At 42.3% G+C, this 26,312-nt stretch overlaps 1 protein-coding gene across 1 annotated transcript; it reads right to left on the reverse strand.

Moving 5' to 3' along the window:
- Positions 1-264: 264 nt before the first annotated feature.
- LOC129824886 (zinc finger and BTB domain-containing protein 1-like) lies at positions 265-25,872 on the reverse strand. Its single transcript, XM_055884430.1, has 2 exons — positions 25,727-25,872; positions 265-4,743 (listed from the first exon to the last, which is right to left on the reverse strand). The coding sequence occupies exon 2, from the start codon at positions 4,737-4,739 to the stop codon at positions 2,637-2,639; it is 2,103 nt and encodes a 700-aa protein (XP_055740405.1). The 5' UTR covers positions 4,740-4,743; positions 25,727-25,872; the 3' UTR covers positions 265-2,636.
- Between the last annotated feature and the right edge of the window lie 440 nt (positions 25,873-26,312).

The raw sequence follows: 26,312 nt of genomic DNA on the forward strand, positions 1-26,312 counted from the left end.
TTCCCGAACGGAGGGAATAGTGTAACAACCCTTGACCTAAGTAGGCCTGTTACGATTCCCCCCCAAGTGGGTTACCGTTTTGGAACAGTGATTAGAAAGTTTGCCTATGGGCTTTGAGACCCAGAGGGGAGTTGCACTGTTGCTGTCTGTTACAATACTTTGTATTTATGTGGTAATTAAGTAAAATGGGAGACAACATGAAAGACTAATTAACATAACCCACTGGAGTTTGATACAAACAAAATGTTTTTTTCACATGGAGAGTATCCACTTGGTTTATTCAGACCTTGAGAAAAAGCATCTATATCCAAATGAAAACATTTATCGTGGGTAAATCATATATTTTTTGAACAGCCTTACAAACAGGTGCGATAATGTTTTTACCTCTCAGATACCCAAACATCAGTCAACCAACAAAACTGACATTTCCGAGCGTGACCTTGTTACCAACACAACACAACCCAATGAAATGAAATGACCACCAAAAAAACAGTGACAGTGATAAACTAAATTCAGATCCTTAAAAGATGACTCATCACTCTTGCTCTTCTGAAACAGGATACATACCAAGAGCCATTTAGCACTACTGTGAAAAGTAACAAACAGCTAGACAATTAACCTTCGAGTGTACTAGGCCTACCTTTTACCAAGCGAAATCAGCATCACTTGGGGTGAGTTATCGGATTGTGTGCATGTATTATTTTAAAGGTTCCAAAATCCAATAACAAATTCCAGAAGTAAAAATACAAAAATTATAAATGACCTATGCTTTTATATAACACCAGTTTGGGTTCTGAAACTCATTTCAGTCCAATAGTTAGGCTATGTAATATAAGGGGGATTTTTTTCCCCCTCAGAACCATGTTAGCTCATAAGGTACAGTTATACACAGAAGATGCATGGTTCTTGAAAAACTGTTACTGTGTGAAGGAAATGTCCTTTACCCTGATTTTGATTGAATGGGGTCCTGAGTTGTGGATTATACAAACATTTGCTTGCTTGCTCATTAATAATGCTTATTTTAGCCCCTGAAGGGATGTCACCCTGTTAAGGTAAGTAATAGACAACATCCTTACATGGTTATTTTGTATGCTACATTGTGATGGCCTAAGAGGCTTCACCAGCTCCCACACTAATGCATGTCGTGTCAAGATGTTTTCAGATATTATGTTATCTCTGCAGTGCAACAAACAAAACAATTGGCATTTCACAGTAGCAACATGTGTGTGATACTATCTAACATGCAGGAGACATATTGCTCAAGTAGTACCCCGCAATACAACACCAATGTAGGACAAACCTTAATATTGGCTGTGTAATGCAATCAAACAAAAGGGCTGATCTGATTGGTCAAAAGGCCAATTAGTGGCAAAAGATCTGAAATGGTCTGCCTGTGTAAACGCAGCCAAGTTAATACAAAGGCAATTGTAAAGGGAAGCTTTAAATGTAACACAAATGTTACTTTGATACCTATCCAAGCTGAAGAGAAGGCTAATGCAACATGAATGAAATAGAAATCACTTAGTACATAAAAGTTCCTAAGAGTGGATTCAGACTTAATGATTTTAGGCTGTGTACAGTATACAAAAAGGAAATATTACAGTTTTTGATTTGTCTGTAAAGCCAAATTGATGGCTGTCCTAGTCACTGGGTACAGAAGTTCTGTTGCTAATTGTATAGGTCATTTACAATACCCCTACCTTGCCATGAAATCTGAACAACAATCATAATGTAGACGTCATAACCATTTTCTCACAGTCATTTTTCAGTTTTGTGTTTACTAATATTGCATAGTAAACAGATTAAATAATTGATTGTGCAAAAGAGCAAGTGCATGCTCTAGCCTTTGTGGCATTAACAATTTCATAGGGAATTAGGTTATAACCATTGCCAATAGTTCAGTATGTGTTTCTATTTGTTCTGGTTCCAACCAGTGGAGCAATTCTAGTGTTTTTGTGTATTGACATTATTTTAAGTGTATAAGTGCTGGTACAGTAACTGCTCAACAAGACTATGTTGAAGTGTGGATTCATATTACAATTAAAAAAAATTGAATCCACTTCATTCCATTAACTGTGTATTGCATAGGCTATGTTTGCTAGACACTAGATTCCAAAAGCATTCAAACATGAACAAATTTGCTAAGGATTTGTCTATAAATGTTCACATTTTTAATTTAACTAGGTAAGTCAGTTTAGAACAAATTCTTATTTACAATGACGACCTACACCGGCCAAACCCGGACGACGCTGGGCCAATTGTGCGCCTCCCTATGGGACTCCCAATCCTGTCCGGTTGTGATACAGCGTGTACTCGAACCAGAGAGTCTGTAGTGACGCCTCTAGCACTGAGATGCAGTGCCTTAGACCGCTGCGCCACTCTACTGTGTGTGGCAAATGTGCTAAGGATTTGTCTACTTTATGTGGCAATGTCATCAAATTACATTAATGTGTGTTTAGTGCAGGGGTGGAAAACAAATAGACATCAAACTCAAAAATATATGCCTCAACTTTTAGGCAATAAGACACTTCGATTAGGCATACATTTTGAAAGTGCAGATTTAGTAGGTTATTTTTGGGGGTGTTTAAGTGCATACATTTGTTCTCACGTTTATGACTTTGAAGTAACAGACACATTCATTCAGGACATTCAGGACACAGTCTTTTGGTGTGTTTGGAGTTGTAGTGGCTCCGCATGTCCTTGCGAAGGCGAAACTTCTCCCCACAGACGCCACAGATGTACAGGTGCACATCCATGTGTTTCTCCAGGTGCTCGCCGCTGGGGAAGATTTGAAAGCACACCTGGCAGATGGTCTCCCCGGCCGACAGGTGCGAGATCATGTGGCGCACATGGTCGTGTTTGAGGAAGGTGCCCTGGTCGCACACGGGGCAGACGTAGCGCGCCATGCCCTTGTGCATGTCGGTGTGCAGCCGGAGCTGCCGCTCACGCAGGAATTGCTTGCCGCACGTCAGACAGCTGAACTGCTTCTCCTTGGTGTGGACGGTGTAGTGCTCCCGCAGGTGGCAGCGCTGGTAGAAGCCCTTGCCACAGATGGCACAGAAATGCTTGCGCCGATGGTCAGGCTCGACACCGCCATCCTCCAGCAGGACAGGGCGGAACAGCTCCTGCTCGTGGCAGGTCAGAGCGTGTTCCAAGGCCAGGCTCTCACTCTGGAAAAGCAGGCTACAGTGGGGGCAGGCCAGGTCGCCCCCCTCCAGCAGCCCATCGTCCATGGCCTGCAGTTCCTCTGGCAGGGGCGTGTCGCCTTCCTCCCCATGAGAGTCAGTGTCTGCACTCTGAGGTTCGCCACAGCGCTCAGCATGCTCCTGCAGTTGCCACCCCTTGATTAGGACCTGGCCACACCTCCCACAGGCGCAGATGTGGCCCATGTGGCTGGAGATGTAGTGGGCTGACTGGTACTCCTCCGTGAGAAGTTCTCCGCACAGCTCACATGGCAAACTTTCCCCGTCCTTCTTCTCCTCTTTAATCTTGTGCATCTTGGCAGGTATGCCAGAATCCTCATTGCTGGACATGTGCCCTTCAAATGGCTTGTTGCTGTTGTTCATGACGGAAACACCAGCCTCGGGCTCCTGGTCACATTTAATCGGGTCCCTCATAGTGTCATTGAGTGCACTGTGCCTTGCTCTGATATCTCCTACCTGGACCACTTTAATGCCATCCATCATCTCGGACACCACGTTTTCTTCCGGCTCCACCTTGATGGGGATATTTCTGGCAGATCCAGGCTCGTTTTCCGTACCAGTTGCCACAGACTTGATCGCCGTGTTAGAGTCAGATTTGTGGTCCGGCCAATCTCCTCTAGCCTTGCAGACCACCCTGTGCTCCTCCATCCCCTCAGAGGCCGAGCTCTCCGCCTTGCTGGAATCATTGTCTGTCTCTGCGCTGGTCCTGGGGACCTGGAAGGCCTTACGGTTGGTGCAGGTGAGGATATGCTCAATCAGCAGCTTCTCGCAGCTGAAAACAAAGCCGCAGTCTTCGCAGGTGTAAGTGCGTCCGAAGCGGGGGCGCTCTTTTAAGGTGGCGATCCGGGCGCTGGGCCTCTTGCGCAGGTCACAAGGTTGCTCAGCTACACTGTCTAGAAACGGTGATGCTACTACTACCAAAGGGGGTGCCACATCCTCCACCACGAGTGGAGGCCTGTTGACTGGGACAAGAATGCTTGGTCGCACAGGCACAGCAGTAATTGCAACTTTGGGCAAACTTTTGGGATCGCTCTCTGGGGCACCTGGCTTCTGCTGCTCATACATGCGGACTCCAAACATCATTTTGCCGATAATTGCCGGGCCAGCAGAGGAAGAGGAGCTGGGCGAGGTGGTGGAGGAAGAGGTAGAGGAGGACGGTGTGAGGTTTGAGGCACTTCTGATGTCCCCGAGGTCCTCCAGGGAGTCGGGGATGTAGTACATCTGCAGGAAGGCCATTGAGGCCTTGAGCGCCTCAAACTCGTAGCTGCCCACCACGATGCGGCCCAAGTACATGAGCTGCAGGATTAGGTCGAAGCACTCCGCACTAATCTGCATGTTGCTGAGGTCCATGCGCACCGTCCCCTGTTGGTCTTGGATGAACATCATGCGGAAGTAGGAGCTGCAGGCAGCCAGCATGGCCTTGTGGGCCCGGAAGTAGATGTCGCCGATGGCGATGCAGCAGTCACACAGGAAGCCCCACTCCCGCTGGTTGTTGAGCTGCTGCAGGACATGCTCGCTGTGGCTCGGCCTCGCCATCAAACTGGAAAAGGAGCAGAGAGAATTAGCAAAGCAATGCTTCAATCTACAGATGCTAAATAACAGCAATGTAGCACCAAGTCTGTTCGAAAACAAGTGTGTAAACTTGAGCAGAGACCAATTGCATGTCTTACGATGTCTTTATAAGCTAAATTAAGCTGTTATTTCTTCATGATACCCCTAGTAAAATAAAGGTTAAATACAACAATATAAGAGACATATCTGAAACAGTCTTTTCACAACACAAGAGGAGACCCAACAAACGCAACATAAAAACAAAATTGTAGGTACTCCACACTCCTAGGCATTCGATAATTTATTACATTATTTTTTAAAGATTAACACTTATGCCTTAAAAAGGATGGAATCCGAAGGTCGCCCCAGTTCTTGTGTTGTGTTTTCACTTTTAATGAAAACAATAGGGTTGAGCCCTGAGCCTTTTGGGCTGGCCTTTTGGGCAAGGTGTGTTATTGTGCTAAATCCTGCCTACTCAAACGACGCTGCTGCCATGGCTCCGGGGCTGAAGAGGAAGGAAAGTCACCTGCGAGCTGCAGTTGCCAAAAACAAACACAGAGCAGAATAAGCCAACAAGCTAGCTAACTTGTTTGCAGATAAACTGTCCTGGTAGCAGGGACAACATTTTCAGAAAATATCGACAGAAACAAGCATAATTCTCAGTTTTTGGATCTGAATCAACTCGACACCAAAAGAGAAAAAGAAGCGAGAAAAAGACTGCTCATGACCAATCCAGAAACTGGATAAACTTTGGAATACATTTTGAAAGTTGGAAGAGTGCCGCCGAAATGGCCCCCTTCTCATGGACTGGTAAGTAACTGTTGGGTGGAGTTTTTAGCCTGCTAGCTACTAACCTTAGTGTATACAATGTTGAAGCTAGAAAACATGGCTACTTAGCTGGCTAGCTAACATCTTCTGTATTCCGACTTTTGTTCTCAAAGGAATCTAACTATAGCTATGGGATGTAAACACATTTGTGCACAAAATTGGAGAGAAATAAGCTTTTTGTGCATATGGAACATTTCTGGGGTCTTATATTTCAGGTCATGAAATATGGGACCAACACTTTACTTGCTCACACCACAACTCGGTAATCATAAGGCATACACCCTTTCCCTTCTTCTTACCAGAGAGATGTTTGTTTCTGTCGGCGCGATGTGTGAAGAAACCGGGTGGCTGTACCGACTCTAATGTATCCCGAGTGAGTCATGTTTCCGTGAAACAGAGAATGTTACAATCTCTGATGTCTCTCTGGAAGGCAACCCTTGCTCGGATTTCGTCTACCTTGCTGTCAAGAGACTGGACATTGGCTAGTAGTATTCTCGGGAGCGGTGGGCGATGTGCCCATCTACGGAGCCTGACCAGAATACCGCTCCATCTGCCCGTTCTGCGGCGCCGTACAGTCGCCTCCTGTACTCCCTGTTCACCCATGACTGCACGACCATGCACAACTTCAACACCATCATTAAGTTTGCTGATGACACAACAGTGGTAGGCCTGATCACTGTTAACTTCTTTGGGATAGGGGGCAGCATTTTCACGTTTGGATGAAAAGCGTGCCCAGAGTAAACTGCCTGCTACCCAGGCCCAGTTGCTAATATAAGCATAGTATTCGTAGATTTGGATAGAAAACACTCTGAAGTTCCTAAAACTGTTTGAATCATGTCTGTGACTATAACAGAACTTATTTGGCAGGCGAAACCCTGAGGACAAATCATTCAGATGTTTTTTATTTTTTGAGGTCACTCTCTTTTCAATGAGTTTCATTGGGAATCCAGATTTCTAAGGGACCTTCTTGCGGTTCCTATCGCTTCCACTGGATGTCAACAGTCTTTCGAAATTGGTTGAGGTTACTCCTTTGAGGAATGAAGAAGTAGCCATGTTCAGAAGGAGGCTCGAGTGAAGTGTACTGTTTGTTAGAGGCGCATGACCATAAAGCCTGCTACACATTTTTTGTCCTCCGGTATTTAACACAGATCATCCTGTCTTTGATTTGATCGATTATTTAGGTAAAAAATACTTAAAGTTGTATTACAAAAGTAGTTTGAAATGTTTGGACAAAGCTTACAGGTAACTTTTGTAGTCATGTTGAGTGAGTTGGAACCGGTGTTTTTCTGTATCAAACGCGCCAAATAAATGGACCTTTTGAATATATATCGACGTAATTAATCGAAAAAAATATAATTTGTGATGTTTATGGGACATATTGCAGTGCCAACAGAAGAAGCTCGTCAAAGGTAAGGCATGAATTATATCTCTATTTCTGCATTTTGTGTCGCGGCAGGAAGGTTGAAATATGATGGTCTGTGATTGGTAGCTGGGGTGCTATCCTCAGATAATAGCATTGTTTGCTTTCGCCGTAAAGCATTTTTTAAATCTGACACGTTGGCTGGATCCACAACAAGTGTAGCTTTAATTTGGTATATTGAATGTGTGATTTCATGAAAGTTACATTTTTATAGTAATTTATTTGAATTTGGCGCTCTGCATTTTCACTGGATGTTGGCCAGTTGGGACGCGACCATCCCACATATCCAGAGAGGTTAACAATGAGACAGCCTATAGGGAGGAGGTCAGAGACCTGACCATGTGATGCAAGGACAACAACCTCTCCCTCAACGTGATCAAGACAAAGGAGATGATTGTGGACTACAGGAAAAAGAGGACCAAGCATGCCCCCATTCTCATCGACGGGGCTGAAGTGGAGCAGGATGAGAGCGTCAAGTTCCTTGGCATCCACATCAACAACAAACTAACATGATCCAAGCACACCAAGACAGTCGTGAAGAGGGCACGACAAAACCTATTCCCCCTCAGGAGACTGAAAAGATTTGGCATGGGTCCTCAGATCCTCTTCCTCAAAAGATTTTACAGCTGCACCATCGAGAGCATCCTGACAGGTTACATCACTGCCTGGTATGGCAACTGATTGGCATCCGATCGCAAAGGCACTACAGAGGGTGGTGCGTACGGTCCAGTACATCACCGGGGCCAAGCTTCCTGCCATCCAAGACCTCTACACAAGGCGGTGTCATAGCAAGGCCCACAAAATTGTCAAAGACTCCAGTCACCCAAGTCATAGTCTGTTCTCTCTGCTACCGCACGGCAAGCACTACCAGCGCACCAAGTCTAGGTCCAAGAGGCTTCTAAACAGCTTCTACCCCAAAGCCATAAGACTCCTGAACAGCCAATCAAATGGCTACCCAGACTATTTGCACCCCCCATGCTGCTACTCTCTGTTATGATCTATGCATAGCCATTTTAACAACCCTACCTGCATGTACATAATTATCTCAATTACCTTGACACTGGTGCCCCCCCACATTGACACAGTACCGGTATCCCTTGTATATAGCCCCGCTATTGTTATTCACTGCTGCTCTTTAATTATTTGTTTTTCTAATCTCTTACTTTTTTCTTAATTTTCTTTTTAGGTATTTTCTTAAAACTGCATCGTTGGTTAAGACCTTGTAAGTCAGCATTTCACTGTAAGGTCTATACCTGTTGTATTTGGCGCATGTGACAAATACAATTCGATTTTATGTTATTAACTATTACCAACTGCTGTCTATTTGGTTAGAAAGATGGTTCTATACAGAGGATAATTCTATACTGAATGTAGAGCCATCCTCCTATAGGTTCACTTCATCCCTTACCGAACATACATACATACATACAAGTAGGTTAGGTAAGGGATGAAGTGAACCTGTAGGAGGACAGTTCTCCACGACAAGGGTTGGGTGTGAAATGACAGTAGGCTGTTTAATACTAAACCATACTGACTGATGTACCAATCCACGCCACTCAACTCGATTATCCATAGTTGCCTCTTGATACAGCAACAGTCTTAAAATGCACTGTTACCTTGAATGCAACATTAAGATGTTAAACTTTCCAACTCCAAATGAACTCTATGACATTTCCCATTTTTACTCTCCATCTCACTGCAGTTGTTCTCAGAAGACAGATCAGTGTGTGTGTAGAAAACATATATTTGACAAGGTTAGTCAGGCTCCTACTTCATCACCTGGACCACTACACCTACGAGGCAGAGGACGCCAATTTTGACCTGTGAGTTACCTTTGACCTTGACAAAACTTTCTAAGGCTTTTGGAGTCATGGTTGTTCCCTAACTCATCTTGTGCCTTACACAACTTAACACATATGTATCCATTCACCTTCCTCAGTGGAGTCCTGACCTGGGGGTATCAAACTCCAATATTTGTGAAATCAGAGCAAGGCTTCAACCGCAGAGGGACATCAGGGAAATCTGTGTTTTTACAAAAGACGTGGCTTACGGACAATAAACTCGACTCTGCTATTCATCCAGACGGCTTCTCCATATTTCGATTGAATCGAGTGGTGGCTTCTGGTAAGTCAGGGTTAGTGGCTATGCTTCCTGAAACAATTCCTGGTGTACCGAAGTTGAAAACATTGCGAGCTCCTTTTCACCCCAACTGGAGTTCCTGATGCTTAAATACCGACCCCACTATATGCCAAGGGAATTCACGTGTGTTATTATCACAGCTGTGTACATACCGCCACAAGCAAAACCAAGGCGGCACTCAGCGAACTGTAACGGATCATTAGCCTGCAAGAATCCTCTCACCCGGAAGTAGTCTTTATTGTTGCGGGTGACTTTTAAATAAACCAGTCCAAAACAAATGTTGCCAAAAAAATCACCAACATGTATCCTGCCCCACAAGAGGATCCAGCGTGCTTGACCATGTATACACAAACATCCATAAAAAAAAGATGTTACCTTTATTTAACTAGGCAAGTCAGTTAAGAACAAATTCTTATTTACAAGGACAGCCCTACTCCTTCCTCATGCCCTGCGGGGCTTCTTTAGCTAAATAGCCCAGTACTGTTCTGCCGACCGTCACGTTGTACAGCACCATATTTTCTGTTCCATCCTAATGGAAACAAAGGGTTTTTAATTTTTCTTGGAATAGAAAAAACATTAGTCAATTTAATTAAGCAAGTACCAGTCAAAAGTTTGGACACACCTCCTCATTCCAGGATTTTTCTTTATTTTTACTATTTTCTACATTGTAGAATAATAGTGAAGACATCACAACTATGAAATAACACCGATCTCCTGCGTGCCCCGCATTCTGTAGTACAGATATGGCCTGCTCTCCCTTATGTAAGGAATTAGGCACTTTCCCATGTTTACTACAGTATGTATTGTAGACTGCACAGTAACCTAATAAACAAAAACACATTTCATCAATATAATAATGATAAACACACTTTCAAACTGCAGATGATTATTTAGTTATGGATCCATAACGAATTACTATGGGAGTAAATATCACTGATTTACAGAAATATTGGAACAAAGTTGTCTAATGAAGGCAAACGATTTAGAATCCTCCAATCCTGTAGCCTACTCCCGACCGTCACTTTGTACAGCGCCATATTTTCCATTCCATCCTAACGGAAACTATGAGGGTTTCGTTTTTCATTTCTCTCTGAATAGAAATACCATGATATTAATCAAATTAAGCGAAATTTCTTAATCAATCCCATATACTATGTTATTACAAAAAAGGTTTTAAAATATCTTGTAATGCCAGTACAGAATACTGTCAAATGCTTCTCAAAGGTGGTCAAACTATCAATGACTTGCAAATACAAAAAAATTGTTGACAAATAGATAACATGCCATAGAATGCTGCAGCAGCCCGCAAGGTGTGCCGCAGTATGACACACTTTTAAAGGAGGAACCACTGTAAGTTTTTTCCAGCAGCAGACTATGATCGATGATGTCAAAAGCTGCACTGAAGTCTAACAAGACAGCCCTCACAATAATTTTACCATCAATTTCTCTCAGCCAATTATCAGTCATTTGTCTAGGTGCCGTGCTTGTTGAGTGTCCTTCCCTATATGCGTGCTGAAAGTCTGTTGTCAATTTGTTTACTGTGAAATAGCATTGTATCTGGTCAAACACCATTTTTTCCCAGAAGTTCACTAAAAAGGGGGCTTTACTATTCTTGGGTAGCAGAATGACTTTAGCTTCCCTCCAGGCCTGAGGGCACACACTTTCTAGTAGGTTTAAATTGAAGATGTGGCAAATAGGAGTGGCATTATCGTCCACTATTATCCGCAGTAACTTCCCATCCAGATTGTCAGACCCCGGTGGCTTGTCATTGTTGATAGACAACCTCTTCCACACTCACTTTACGGAATTCAAAAGTACAATTCTTGTCTTTCATAATGTGGTCAGATATACATGGATGTGTAGTGTCAGCGTTTGTTGCTGGCATGTCATCCCTAAGTTTGTTTATCTTGCCATTAAAAAAGTCATTAAAGTAGTTGGCAATATCAGTGGGTTTTGTGATAAATGAGCTATCAGATTCAATGAATGATGAAGCCGATTTGGCTTGTTTCCCCCAAAATGTCATTTAACACGCCCCAAAGCTTTTTACTATCATTCTTTATATCATTTATCTTTGTTTCATAGTATAGTTGATTTTTTATTTAGTTTAGTCACCTGATTTCTTAATTTTCAGTACATTTGCCAATCAGTTTGGATCCAGACTTATTTGCCATACCTTTTGCCTCATCCCTCTAAACTAAACAATTTTTCAATTCCTCATTAATCCAAAGGGCGTTGGACTAGTAACCGAAAGGTTGCAAGATCGAATCCCCGAGCTGACATGGTAAAAATCTGTCGTTCTGCACCTGAACAAGGCAGTTAACCCACTGTTCCTAGGCCGTCATTGAAAATAAGAATTTGTTCTTAACTGACTTGCCTAGTTAAATAAAGGTTACATTAAGAGCATAACATTTCTGCACCCTAAATTTCTAATTCTAGTCTAACCAGTACCCAAACGGAGATTAAGTGAAAATAAAAATCTGATTGATTTATCAGGACCAGTCCCCATGCTTGCCTCAGAGCAGAGTGAAACGGTGCTAAAATGGTTGTAGGCTTTTGCTTCTAACTTCAATATGCTCTTTAAATAAATAAGACCTACACCATTTTTAACAGCACATTACTCAACACTAGTGAGACTCATTTCACCTACCTAGGTATATCGAATATATTTTTTTTTTCAATGACGTTACTCTCCGCCAATTATTGCAGGACTCTAAATGAATATCTAAGGGGAATTTTTTGTTAGATATTCTCAGATATTCTCACAGATTCTAAGGGGCTTTTATATAATTCTTAATTCATTAATAATAAACGCATTGATTCAAAATTAACAATATTTTGGAGATTTCGTTTTCAGGGAGAAAAAGGCAATTCTTGAACATGGGGTGAGACATTCTCACTCGCTTGTTTTGTACTGTTCTGTAGATTCAACCCAATGATTCGTCTGACAAACAAAGAACTTTGCGTCCTGCAGGCCCAGATCAAAGCTTGCGAGACATTCAATTAATGTCATCTTCACAGACGAATCAACCGTGGTCCAATTTGCTCAAAATTGCTACAGAAGAAAAAAGATCAAGAAGATTAATGAAAGCATAGAGATGTTTTGAGTTAGAAATGTAACACTTTAGAGTACATAAGCATCGAATACATTGCAAGTTGAGGGATTTTAAAAAGTCTATTGTCCTGCTAATAGGACACATTTGCATGATGGGCTACATTCTTTTTTGTAACCACAATTTCTTTTAGAGTTTAGGATTTACAAATGTGTGCTTTTAATTATTAGTTAGATTGTGTTAGTTCGAACGTGCAGACTTTTTTCTTTAAAATGTGGAAAGGGGAAAAAGTGTTATCAGTTTTTCACAAGCGTAGCAGGATGGGCTATTAGCTAAACAATAGACTATTCAACCTGTACTAAAGAATTGTTTAATAGCCGAGCTAGGTGTGAACCCCCCCCCCCCAGTCATTTGGATCCATCTTTCCATCTTCCTACACACGTACCTACCTACACACGGTTAATGTTCTAGGGGGAAAAAATCATATATACTGTATATATCTATCAATCATGGCTCCCAAGTGGCGCATCGGTCTAAGGCACTGCATCTCGGTGTAAGAGGCATTATTACAGTCCCTGGTTCAAATGCCAGCTGTATCACATCCGACCGTGATTGGGGGTGCCATAGGGAGGCGCACAATTGGCCCGGCGTCATCCGGGTTTGGCCGGGGTAGGCCGTGATTGTAAATAAAAATGTGTTCTTACCTGACTTTAGGTAAATCAAGGTTCAATTTAAAAAAACAACTGCCGGCAACTGCAGCGCAATCAATAGGAGGTGAACAGTGGCTGGTGCTGAAAATATAGCTAACTTGTTATGCAAGTGTTGCACGCCAACAGACTTGCAACACAAGTCGAGCAATTAATTTCAACAATAATCTTCATTTAAAATTGACTTTACAAACAACAAGAGGGCTTAATTGAAGTCTATTTCCTTGGAACCTAGACCTATATAAAATAACTTAACTGTCTGAGGTAGCCTATGAGCCTTACCAGCCTAATAGAGGTAGGATTTTTTTTATTAGGCCTACTTAGTTGCAACTGGTCAAAAATGTAGCATCCTACATAAAACAATAATTTAACCTGTTTGGCGTGCAAGCCCGACGTCGGTACACTTATGACAACAGCCAGCTCAAAGTGCAGGGCGCGAAATTCAAAATATATATTTTTTAAATATTTAACTTTAACACATTAACAAGTCCAATACAGCATAATGAAAGGTACACATCTTGTGAATCAAGCCAACATGTCCGATTTTTAAAATGTTTTACAGGGAAGACACAATATGTAAATCTATTAGCTAACCACGTTAGCAAAAGACACCACTTTTCTTACTCCATCAGTTTTTTACTCCATCAGTAGCTATCACAAATTCGACCAAATAAAGATATAAAATAGCCACTAACCAAGAAACAACTTCATCAGATGACAGGCTGATAACATATTTATTGTGTAGCATATGTTTTGTTAGAAAAATGTGCATATTTCAGGTATAAATCATAGTTTACATTGCAGCTACAATCAGAAATTGCACCGAAAGCAGCCATAGTATTTACAGACACCAACGCCAAATAACTAAATACTCATCATAAAACATTTCTGAAAAATACATAGTGTACAGCAATTGAAAGACAGGCATCTTGTGATTCCAGACAATATTTCCGATTTATCAAGTGTTTTACAGCGAAAACACAATATAGCGTTATATTAGCGTAGCCACAATAGCCAGAAACACTTGGGCGCCGACGACCAGTTCACATGCACGACAGATATTAGAAATAGAAATAGCATCATAAAATGTTTCTTACTTTTGGTGATCTTCCGTCAGAATGTTGGAAAAGGTGTCCTTTGTCCAGAACAGTTGTTGTTTGGATCTGGAACGGCAAATTTCCCTCTTGATTTAGCATGGGCACTTGCCAAGTGGCACGGCTCTCTCCAACGTCAACAAAGTCAGAGAACGGAACACGGCAAAACTCCCGGAAAAATTTCAATAATCTGATTAAACTATATTGAAAAAACATACTTTACGATGATATGGTCACATGTATCAAATAAAATCTAAACCGGAGATGTTAGTCGTCCATAACGACAGCTAAACAGAAGGCAAATCCAAGTCCCCTTTCGCGCGCTCCAGAAACAGGAAATGGACGGTCACGTCATACAAAGAGCTTTAATTCCACCTCAGACCAAGATAAACACGAAATTTCTTCTCTCACCGCCTCTTGACAACCAGGGGAAGGTGTGTGAAGTGTACGTAGACACTTACGTATCATGCCCATGTATAGGCAGGAAGTTGAACAGAGCATCGATTTCTGACATTCCACTTCCTGGTCAGGAAATGTGCTGCAGAATGAGTTCTGTTTCACTCAGAGAAATAATTCAAACGGTTTTAGAAACTAGAGAGTGTTTTCTATCCAATAGTAATAATAATATGCATATTGTACGAGCAAGAATTGAGTACGAGGCCGTTTGAAATGGGCACGATTTAACTGGCTACTCAATACTGCCCCTTGCAGCCATAAGAAGTTAAAGATTCCAATTGATAGTATTTTTTGCCACAATCGGCCCCAACCCCAATTAATACATTTAGGCACAATCGATAGCGTGCTGGACTTCGGGATAGAATGTTGAGAGTTCGAAATCTGCTCCCTGCTTGTTTCATTACATTTATTATGCCGGTCTCAGAGCAAACAGCCTGGATTATTCTCCCATCTCGTTCCTCGCTCTCTTCCACGCGTCATTCAGCACGCTTGTGGGCATGCTGGCAGGATGTACTGTTTTTATTCTGTATATATGAATTACAAATCAGCCTTTAGTCAAATCATGTTTCTAGTCTATTGCATAGTTACAATGTGTAATCATTGATGTCCCAGGAGCAGGAGTGGTAAAAACTGTTGAGGTGTATGATTGTAATACATACATGCAGACACCGCATCATTCACAGAATGGAGTTTGATACACCTGGTATTGGAAATGACTGAAAAATAAAACTTGCTAAATAGCGATTTTCGTAAATTAACTTGATGACAAAAAAATATGCACAATCGTTTGTCTCTACACTAACTAACATATTCCTCTCAATTGTACATTTTTTGCTTGGCTCATCATGACTTTATATTTACTTAAATTAGCTTCCACCATAATATTTTGTCAGCCATCATTGCTGATAAAGTCATCAGGGACGGGTGGCTTGCATCAAATTCGTCATTGGAACCACTCGATATGATTGGTCATATAAAAACATTTGGACCCAAATGCATAATGAGTGCTCTAACACCTCCTTGTGGTGGTCTGGAGCAATGAAACCGTGATGCTAGGTACCTCTAAATCCCGCGGTGTAAGCTCGCAACTTTTATAGGAGGAACCACTATGTATTATGGCTTTACACCCCCTCCTATAATGTAGATAGAGTTACTTGTCTAACAGATTAATGGAACCCTCTCAAAAATAATCCAGGTTGAAGCAGGAATTCCCCAGGGTAGATGTTTAGGCCCCTTACTTTTTACAATCTTTACTAACGACATGCTACTGGCCAGCCAAACCCACCGCCCTATAGGACTTTTAATCACGGTTGGATGTGATGCAGCCTGGATTTCGAACCAGGGACTACAGTGATGCCTCTTGCACTGAGATGCAGTTCCTTAGACTGCTGCACCACGCGGGAGCCCAACGTAAAGCGATGCAGATATTTTCGGAATGGGTAGCAAGGAATGAGTTTGTCCTAAATATTTCCAATAACTAAAACCATTGTATTTGGGACAAATCATTCACTAAACCCTAAAGCTCAACAACACCTTGTAATGAATGGTGTGGAAATTGAGCAAGTTGAGGTGACTAAACTGCTTGGAGTAACCCTGGATTGTAAACTGTCATGGTCAAAACATATTGATACAACAGTAGCTAAGATGGGGAGAAGTCTGTCCATAATAAAGCACTGCTCTGCCTTCTTAACAACACTATCAACAAGGCACCTGGACTACTGTTCAGTCGTGTGGTCAGGTGCCACAAAGAGGGACTTGGGAAAATTGCAGTTGGCTCAAAACAGGGCAGCATGTCTAGCCCTTAAAAGTACATGGAGAGCTAACATTAAGGACATGCATGTCAATCTTTCATGGCTCAAAGTGGAAGAGAGATTGACTTTCTCATTCCTTGTGTAACAGTATAACTTTAAACCGTCCCCTCGCCCCGACACGGGCGTGAACCAGGGACCCTCTGCACACATCAACAACAGTCGCCCACAAAGCATCGCTACCCATCGCTCCACAAAGGCCATGGCTCTTGCAAAGCAAGGGGCAACACTACTTAAGTCTCAGAGCAAGTGACGTAACTGATTGAAATGCTACTAGCGCGCACCCGCTAACTAGCTAGCCATTTCACATCCGTTACACTTGTTTATGTAAGAGGTGTTGACAACCTGAAGATACCAAACTGTCTGTTTAAAATACTAGCACACAGTCCCCAAGTCCAGAACAGACTATGGGAGGTGGACAGTACTACATAGAGCCATGACTACATGGAACTCTATTCCACATCAGGTAACTGATGCAAGTGGTAGAGGCAGACTCAATGCTGCAGGATTGTTTTAAGAATACTGATTGGAATATGTTCAAAGATTCATTCACTCCTTCAACAATGAGGAATATACATCGTCAGACACAGGGTTCATTAGGAAATGTTGTACCCACAATAACAATCCAGACATACCCCAACCAAAACCACTGGATGAATGGAGATATCCGTGCGGAGAGCCCGTACTGCAGCATTCAATGTCAGCAGAACAAACCCTGATGGCGCGCAACAAGTACATAGTACAGGTTGAAGATGTCTGAGGTACGAGCTCTGCAAATCCATTAGGGAAGCAAAAAGACAACAATACAGACTCAAATATGAATTGATGTTCGACAACTCAGACTCGGGTCACATGTGGCAAGGACTACAGACTGTCAAGGCAAATCCAGCTGTGCAGTGCCCACTGAAGTCCCCCTCACAGACGAGATTAACACATTCTATGCTCGTGTCGGGGCAGACAATACAGAGCCATCCAGGAAGACACTCACTACTCCGGACGAGAAGGTGATTTCGCTCTCCGAAGCTGACGTGAGGAAATCTCTCAAAAGAGTGAATACTCAAAAAGCCACTGGTCCAGATGTCATCCCTGGCCCGCATCCTCAGAGTATGTGCTGACCACGCTGGTGGGCGTCTTCTCGGATATCTTCAACCTGTCCCTGTCCCAGGCTGTACTCCCCAGCTGCTTTAACCTTTTCAAGCGTAATTTTTTAATATCTCTAACAGGTACCACAGCGGGAGTTTTTTGTATACGCATGGCATCAGAATTCACTCACTGTACCAAAATGTGGTTGTTATGCAACAGGACAGTTAACCCACGCTGCCCTCAAACCAAGGCACGCCGCCTGCTAATTATCGATAGACTGTTTCAACTTCTCAATTCCAAATTATTTTTGAACAAGTTTTATTTTCTAACAGTTTGAATTAAGGTATGTTCTACCTTATTAATTCACATAAGAAGAAGCCCATTTCAATGTTACCGACAATTTCTGTTTGAGCCTTTACTGATCTGGACAAACTTCTCTCATCGACGAGAGCCCAAGAAGCAATTCACCCAGTGCGCATCTCTAGTCAGAACAGGCCTTGCACAAACTTTTCCCGCCGGCACATTTTCTGGCTGGCGCCCGCATTACCTTTGTTGTTGTTTTCCTTACAAATAATAACTTTGGACGTGTTATTTTCTGTATATATCCTGTAGTCGTTTCTACTATAGCGCACCGTATGTATGGAGCATAATGTATTCAGTTTTATTCACGTTTTCAAGTACTGGTGACAAATCATGCATTCCGATTCTTGCATAGATTGTAATATACAGATATGTGTGTAAAATACGTCTTTGAAGGTTATGATGAGATAATGCTGAGCTATTTACCAGCTATATGTGGCGCCATGTTTGTTGACATCATACAATGCATTCTGGTTGTCACGTAAGCATCTGTCAGACCAAAGACGTTATAACAAAACGAGGTGAAGGGATGGTTCACTCGACTGACTTCTAGTACTTTCAAGACACCTGGGAAATCTGAAAAATACGAGGTCAAATCATGACGTCAGTGATCTTCAGGTCAGAAAGTAGGAGCTCTAGAAAAAGGCCTAAGTTCCTGAGTTGGAATTCCGTGTTGGATAACCGTTTTTTTTCCCAGAGTTCCCAGTTGTCTTGAACTCACTGAAGTTGGAAGTCAGTTGTTTTGAATGCGGCATCAGATTGTAACTATGGCACCTCAGGGTTGCCAGCTCAGACCCCCCTTTGAGGGGTTTTACTTTTATTTAGCTTATAAACTTCTCCTGTGTTTGCCCCCAATTCATTGATAAATCCCCATCATAACTTCCTGCATCACATCCCTGCACAATACCTTCCTCCATTTCAACCCCCCATGGACTTGAAATCTCCCACAAATGAAGCTAATCCTCCCACAAACTCCTCGAAATTGGTTTTGACCAAATCTGGCAACCCTTTTGATCTTTCGCGCTACAGTTAGGCTAGGCAGTAGGCTTACATTTGGGTTGACAATCTGCGAGGTGATAACATTTTCTTTTCTTTGTGATTCATCAAAAACTGTAAACGCCTTGTCAAGTCATGTGCTCCGGTTCTTGTATACACTGTAACAAGTATCTTGAACAAAAATATGAATGCAACATGTTCAATGATTTTACTGAGTTACAGTTCATATTAGGAAATCAGCCAATTGAAATAAATGCATTATGCCCTAACCTATTAGTTTTCACATGGCTTGGGTGGGCCTGGGAGGGCATAGGCCCACCCACTGGGGAGCCAGTCCCAGCCAATCAGAATGAGTTTTTCCCCACAAAAGAGCTTTATTATAGACAGAAATACTCCTCAGTTTCATCAGCTGTTTGGGTGGCTGGTCTCAGACAATCCTGCAGTTAAAGAAATCAGATGTGGAGGTCCTGGGCTGGCATGGTTACACTTGGTCTGCGATTGTGAAGCCCGTTGGACTTATTGCCAAATTATCTAGAACGACGGAGGTAGCTTATGGTAGAAAAATGAACATTCAATTCTCTGGCAACAGCTCTGGTGGACATTCCTGCAGTCAGCATGCCAATTGCACGCTCTTTCAAACTTGAGACATCTGTGGCATTGTGTTGTGTGACAAAACTGCACATTTTAGAGTGGTCTTTTATTGTCCCCAACACAAGATGCACCTGTGTAATGATCATGCTGTTTAATCCGCTTCTTGATATGCCACACTTGTCAAGTGGATGGATTATCGTGGCTAAGGAGGATGCTCACTAACAGGGATGTAAACACATTTGTGCACAACATTTTAGAGAAATAAGCTTTTTGTGCGTATGGAACATGGGAACAACACTTTACATTTTGCGTTTATATTTCTGTTCGATAAACTTCAAATATTTGTACTTTTTTTCAGGCAATGGGCGCAGCCATCTTTGAATTTGTTTATTTGCGTCTTATAGTGAATGGCATTTTGGGATTAGGGAGTTTTCCCTTGTCAAACAAACAAACATGGCTCTCATCATAAAGAATTTAGTTGCTGTTAGCTTAGTTGACACACATCTAAACAATATGCCATTTCTCCCTTGTGCTCACCAGAGATGTGGTGCATTGTAAACAAGTCTAGCTGTTAGGTCGCTAACTTATGTAATTTAGGCTGGTTTATGTAATGAGTTTGGCTGTGGATGTGTTCCATGTGATGCTTGGATGAGGAAGTTAGCATTTATCTTTTACAATAAAAGGTGAAATTGAGGAAGATTTCACATCAGTACAAAACAGGGTTAACGAGACCACCCTCGTCCCAGTGCCCAAGAAAAACAAGGTGACATGCCCAAATGACTATCACACTGTCACGCTTACCTTGGTCATCATGAAGTGCTTCTAGAGGCTGGCCATGGCCCACATCAAGCCCAGCATGCCAGGCACACTGGGCCCACTCCAATTTGCCTACCGCTCCAACAGATCCACGGAAGATGCCATTTCCATCGCTATTCACACAGCCGTAACACATCTGGACAAGAGGAACACTTATGTGAGAATGCTGTTCATTGACTACAGTTCAGCATTCAACACTATTGTTTCCTCCAAGCTCGACACCAAGCTCAAATCCCAGGGTCTGGACACCACCCTCTGCAACTGGATTTCCTGACGGGTAGTCCATAGGCTGTGAGGATTGGCAACACCTCCTCCATACTGACTCTTAACACAGGGGCCCCCCAGGGGTGTGTCCTCAGTACTTTGCTGTACTCCCTGTTCACCCATGACTGCGTGGCTTTGCACAACATCAACTCCATCATCAAGTTTGCTGACAACACCACCATTGTAGGCCTGATAACCAACGAGTCAGCCTGTAGGGAGGTGGTAAGTGAACTGACATTGTGGTGTCATCACAACAACCTCTCCTTCAACGTCAGCAAAACACTGCACCATTGAGAGCGTCCTGACCGGTTGAATCAAGGCCTGATACGGGAATTGATCCATCCACGACCCAAGGCGGCTCTACTCTAAACGGTGCCTGAAGAAGCCATGCAGCATCATCAAGGACCTCACACACCCAAACCACGAGCTGTTCTCTTCTTTGCCATTGGGCAGACGGTATTGGAGCATGAGGTCTGATAGAAACAGTCTCTGAGCATGTTGGTATCTACAATCCATCAGACTGCAGAACACTTCATATGGACTGACCACCTGCTCTGATTCTCCACACTTTAGCACACATGCACTCACTCACTCATGCTACATGCACATCACAACTGTTGCAACCAGACTCTATTATACTGCTAAATGTATACACTTGCTCCCCATCCTCCCCTTCCCTAATACATGTGTAAATATTGGACTACAAATTGTGCCTTCCTGTATTATACTTATGGCAAATGTTTATTCTATTCTACTGCCATTTACCTGCACGTAGGCATTTCGTTGGACAATGTATACCATGCGTATCCCATATATACGACTAATAAAAGCAGAAACCTGTTGTGTTGGCATAGTTTACCAGACCCGTGGGAGGAGGTGTTGATGACAGTGATGAAGCCCCAGTGTGATCTCTACAAACAGCCTCTGTGCCAACAGCATGTCTGATGACAACAACCAGATGATATTCTTCCACCCTGGATCACAGTAAACACACACCTAGTCTCTCTCTCTGTACGCCTGTTGCACGTGAGAGAGAGTAATGGGTCTGTATATGCAAGTATGTGTGTAGTGTAGGATATACACTACCGTTCAAACGTTTGGGGTCACTTAGAAATGTCCTTGTTTTTGAAAGAAAAGCTCATTTTTTTGTCCATTAAAATAACATCAAATTGATCAGAAATACAGTGTAGACGTTTTTTATGTTGTAAAATGACAATTGTAGCTGGAAACGTAGATATTCCATAAAAAAAATCACCCATAGGCATACAGCCATAGCCATTGTCAGCAACCATCACTCCTGTGTTCCAATGTCATGTTGTGTTAGATAATCCAAGTTGATCGTTTTAAAACGCTAATTGTTCTTTAGAAAAACCTTTTGCAATTGTGTTAGCACAGCTGAAAAATGTTGTGCTAATTAAAAAAGCAATAAGACTGTCGTTCTTTAGACTAGTTGAGTATCTGGAGCATCAGCATTTGTGGATTCAATTTCAGGCTCAAAATGGCCAGAAACAATGATCTTTCTTCTGAAACTCATCAGTCTATTCTTGTTCTGAGAAATGAAGGCTATACCATGTGAGAAATTTCCAAGAAACTGAAGATCTCGAACAACGAGATCTCCAGCATTAGTACTCTGAACGGTTCTGACCTAGAATATGTAGACAACTACAAATACCTAGGTGTCTGGTTAGACTGTAAACGCTCCTTCCAGACCCACATTAAGCATCTCCAACCCAAAATTAAATAAAAAATCTGCTTCCTATTTCGCAACAAAGCGTCCTTCACTCATGCTGCCAAACATACCCTCGTAAAACTGACTATCCTACCAATCCTCGACATTGTAATTTACAAAATAGCCTCCAACACTCTACTCAATGCAGTCAATCACAGTGCCATCCGTTTTGTCACCAAAGCCCCATATACTACCCACCACTGCGACCTGTATGCTCTTGTTGGCTGGCCCTCGCTTGATATTCGTTGCCAAACCCAATGGCTCCAGGTCATCAACAAGTCTTTGCTAGGTAAAGCCCCGCCTTATCTCAGTTCACTGGTCACCATAGCAGCACCCACCCGCAGTACGCGCTCTAGCAGGTAGATTTCACTGGTCACCCCCAAAGCCAATTCCTCCTTTGCCCGCCTTTTCTTCCAGTTCTCTGCTGCCAAAGACTGGTACGAACTGCAAAAATCGCTGAAGCTGGAGACGTATCTCCCGCACTAACTTCAAGCACCAGCTGTCAGAGCAGCTCACAGACTATTGCACCTGTACACATCCCATCCAACTACCTCATCCCCATACTGTATTTATTTTGCTCCTTTACACCCCAGTATCTCTACTTGCACATTCATCTTCTGCACATCTATCACTCCAGTGTTTAATTTGCCTTATTGTAATTACCTTGCCACTATGGCCTATTTTATTGCCTTATCCCTTCTCCCTTACCTCATTTGCACACACTTTGTATATACTTTTTTCTACTGTATTATTGACTGTATGTTTGTTTATTCCATGTTTAACTGTGTTGTTGTATGTGTTGAACTGCTTTGCTTTGTCTTGGCCAGGTCACAGTTGTAAATGAGAACTTGTTCTCAACTAGCCTACCTGGTTGAATAAAGTTGAAATAAAATAAAACCTCTGGTGGGTGAGGGCTAGGGCCATTCCCCCAGAAATGTCTTAATGCAGCTGGTGGCAGCACCAGATACTGACTATTACTTTTGATTTTGACCCCCATCCCCCCCTTTGTTCAGGGACACATTATTCCATTTCTGTTAGTCACATGTCTGTGAAACTTTTTCAGTTTATGTCTCAGTTGTTGAATCTTGTTATGTTCATAAAAATATTTACACCTCACCAACATTAGACAACTATACAGAAAGCTCTTGAAATAAGTAAATCAAATCAATGATGAGAACAGTCAGATTAACCAATACATGACTGGACACAGTGGCGTAACGGGAAGATCGGAATACCATGAACCAAGAGGTTGTGAGTTCAAATCCCAGGTGAGAAAATGTTGAATATTTACGGTATAAATGAACATGCACAATGTTAATCATCTACTTCAGTGTGTAAAATATATAAGTTAAAATCACTGTGTGTGAGTCTCCCCAACCTTGGCAACAGACAAAGCTATGAATTGATCAGTGGTTCACCAATCAGGGCCTTGATGTTAGGCAGAGGAAGGCACTAAAAATTGCAAAAGACTCCACCCCCCTAGTCTTAGACTGTTCTCTCTGCTGCCACAAAGTACCAGAGTGCCAAGTCTAGGTCCAAGAGGCTTCTACCCCCAAGCCATAAGACTCCTGAACATCTAATCAAATGGCTACCCAGACTATTTTGACAGTGCAGCAGTATCTAACAGGTAATACCTAACAAATTCCACAACAAAACCTAATACACACAATCTAGTAAAGGAATGGGATGAGAATATATAAGTATGAAATATATGGATCAGCAGTGACAGAGTGGCTAGGATGCAATAGATAGTAAAGAATAGATAGTGAAGGATACAGAATATACATGAGATGAGTAATGCGAGATATGTAAACATTCTTGAAGTGGTATTATTAAAGTGACTAGTGTTCCATTTATTAAAGTGGCGAATGATATCAAGTCTGTAGGTAGGCAGCCGCCTCTCTGTGCTAGTGGTGGCTGTTTAACAACCTGATGGCCTTGAGCTTTGATGCACCTGCACTGTCCTCGCATTCTAGATGGAAGCGAGGTGAACAGGTACTTGTAACTTTTATTTCCTATTCTTATGTTTTAAACTGCATTGTTGGTTAGGGGCTTGTAAGTAAGCATTTCACTGTAAGGTCTACACCTGTTTTTTTTGTTTGTTTTTTTTACCTTTATTTAACTAGGCAAGTCAGTTAAGAACAAATTCTTATTTTCAATGACGGCCTAGGAACAGTGGGTTAACTGCCTGTTCAGGGGCAGAACGACAGATTTGTACCTTGTCAGCTCGGGGATTTGAACTTGCAACCTTTCGGTTACTAGTCCAACGCTCTAACCACTAGGCTATGCGCCTAGTTCGGCGCATGTGACTAATAACATTTGATTTGATTGGCTCGGGAAACAGCAACAAGTTGTAATTCAACTCTTTGGGGGTTCAATTACACCCGACAACTGATACACAGAAATGATCCCATGAAACGTATCTCGAACGTTGATATTTTATATTCTGAGAACATGGCAACCCTATTCTGTGTATGTTTGGTGGGACACTGATGGCATATTCTCCTCGTCCACAGAAAACTGGACACGTGAATGTTCTTGCAACGTTCCCATAAAACGTGTCTAGAACATTAATATCTTAAAGATTCTGATAAAATGGTAACCACATTCTGGGTAAATTCTATTAGACATCAAGGGAATGATCTCTTGGAAATATTCCTTGCACATCATGGGCACATCCCTGTGAAAACATGAGTTAATGACCTACTGAGATTCTTAAGGAACCTTCTCTAACGTTGTGGGGACGTTGTTGTTAGCTGGGGTGGGCCTTCAACCAGAGGGTACAATAGGGACAAATCTGCCGTGATTCGGTTATTCTAGCAAGGCCCTTAATCCCTAAACTCCAGGCGTGCTACACCCGTGGCTGACTCCGGCATCCAGCCGCTCAGTGTGTGTGTACCTCGGGAAGCAAAAAGGACCGATTTCTATATAGCTTATCATTTTTGATGTGATATACAGCCAGCCTGTCAATGACATATGTTCTACAGTGTTGACATAGTTATTGCAGACTGAACTCCTCTGAACATTTGTAGCCTTTTATATTTTAAGCTTTAGCTGATTAAAATCCACTCCATAGTGTAGGAAGTTGAGTTCATCAGAAATGTCTTTCAGCTATTCAAGCTTAAATCTATAACAGTCTAGAATGCATTTGAAGGTAGTTGACCACAATGAACTATCTGCTATCATCAATGGTCTACTTTGAGAATGTGCAGTCAGCAAAGTGATACCCTCATATTTGTATGGTTCAAAACAGCAGTTTCTTTGTCAGGACTCCGACGGCTCAAATTGAGAGGTTTTACATCCCACCCACGCATCTTCATTGGCCTTTTTTGGAGACTGTCGCGCGGACATCATATCTGTCAATCATACCGCAATAAAAAGTAATAATCAACTAGACAGATTTACAATAATTCCAATCGGAGCAACAGAGTTGTACTTCTTGAAAATATCGGGGGACCAGACAAAGTGAAACCAAAATGGAGAGCTCCACGGCAGTGTTGTCGGTAATGTCACGCAAGCACGCACTGCCACCCCCGCGCTGCTTCCCGCATTCACGCTATGTGAAAAAAAGAACAAGGTTTTTCCGAACGCAGAAATGTTTACTCTGTGAAAACACTGAATAAATACTCACCGAAAATAAAGGTGGCCGACTGTGGCTGTAGTAAAACTCAAGTTGGGTTGTACTGTCCAGAAGTTCCACCTCAACCGCTTTTATCCAAGCATAAAGTTGTGACGAGAATAATCGCGAGGGCGAAGCCCCTTCTGCAGCACGGATGACAGAACTTCCGCACAGCCGCTGTTTGAGCTTGTTCACCGCACTGAGCCCCACTCACGCAAATCTAACCCTCCCGACACTGGGTGCACAGTAGAGTAACAAGGCAGTTAACATTACTCAGTTGAATGCTTACAGTTAAAATAAACGAACATAGAAAATGTGATTTATGTGATACTGGCATAGTAGCCTAGTTATTATATTATACATGTAGGCCTGTACAATTAAATTAGGCATATCTTCCTCCGCATTCATTTGATTAATAGCCAATGTGTATTGCATTTCTTCTCCACATGCACAGGCATGTACTAGAATGACCACCGATGATGTTTAGGCTACATTTCAGCATAAAGGCAAATTAGAATAAACATTGACATCTCCAAGGCATAGGTTTATTAGAACTTTGCTTCACTCTTTGGCTGAGCATGGCATGCACATTTTATGA

This window comes from Salvelinus fontinalis, chromosome 27 (genome assembly GCF_029448725.1).
Source record: "Salvelinus fontinalis isolate EN_2023a chromosome 27, ASM2944872v1, whole genome shotgun sequence".
Taxonomy (NCBI): Eukaryota; Metazoa; Chordata; class Actinopteri; order Salmoniformes; family Salmonidae; genus Salvelinus; species Salvelinus fontinalis.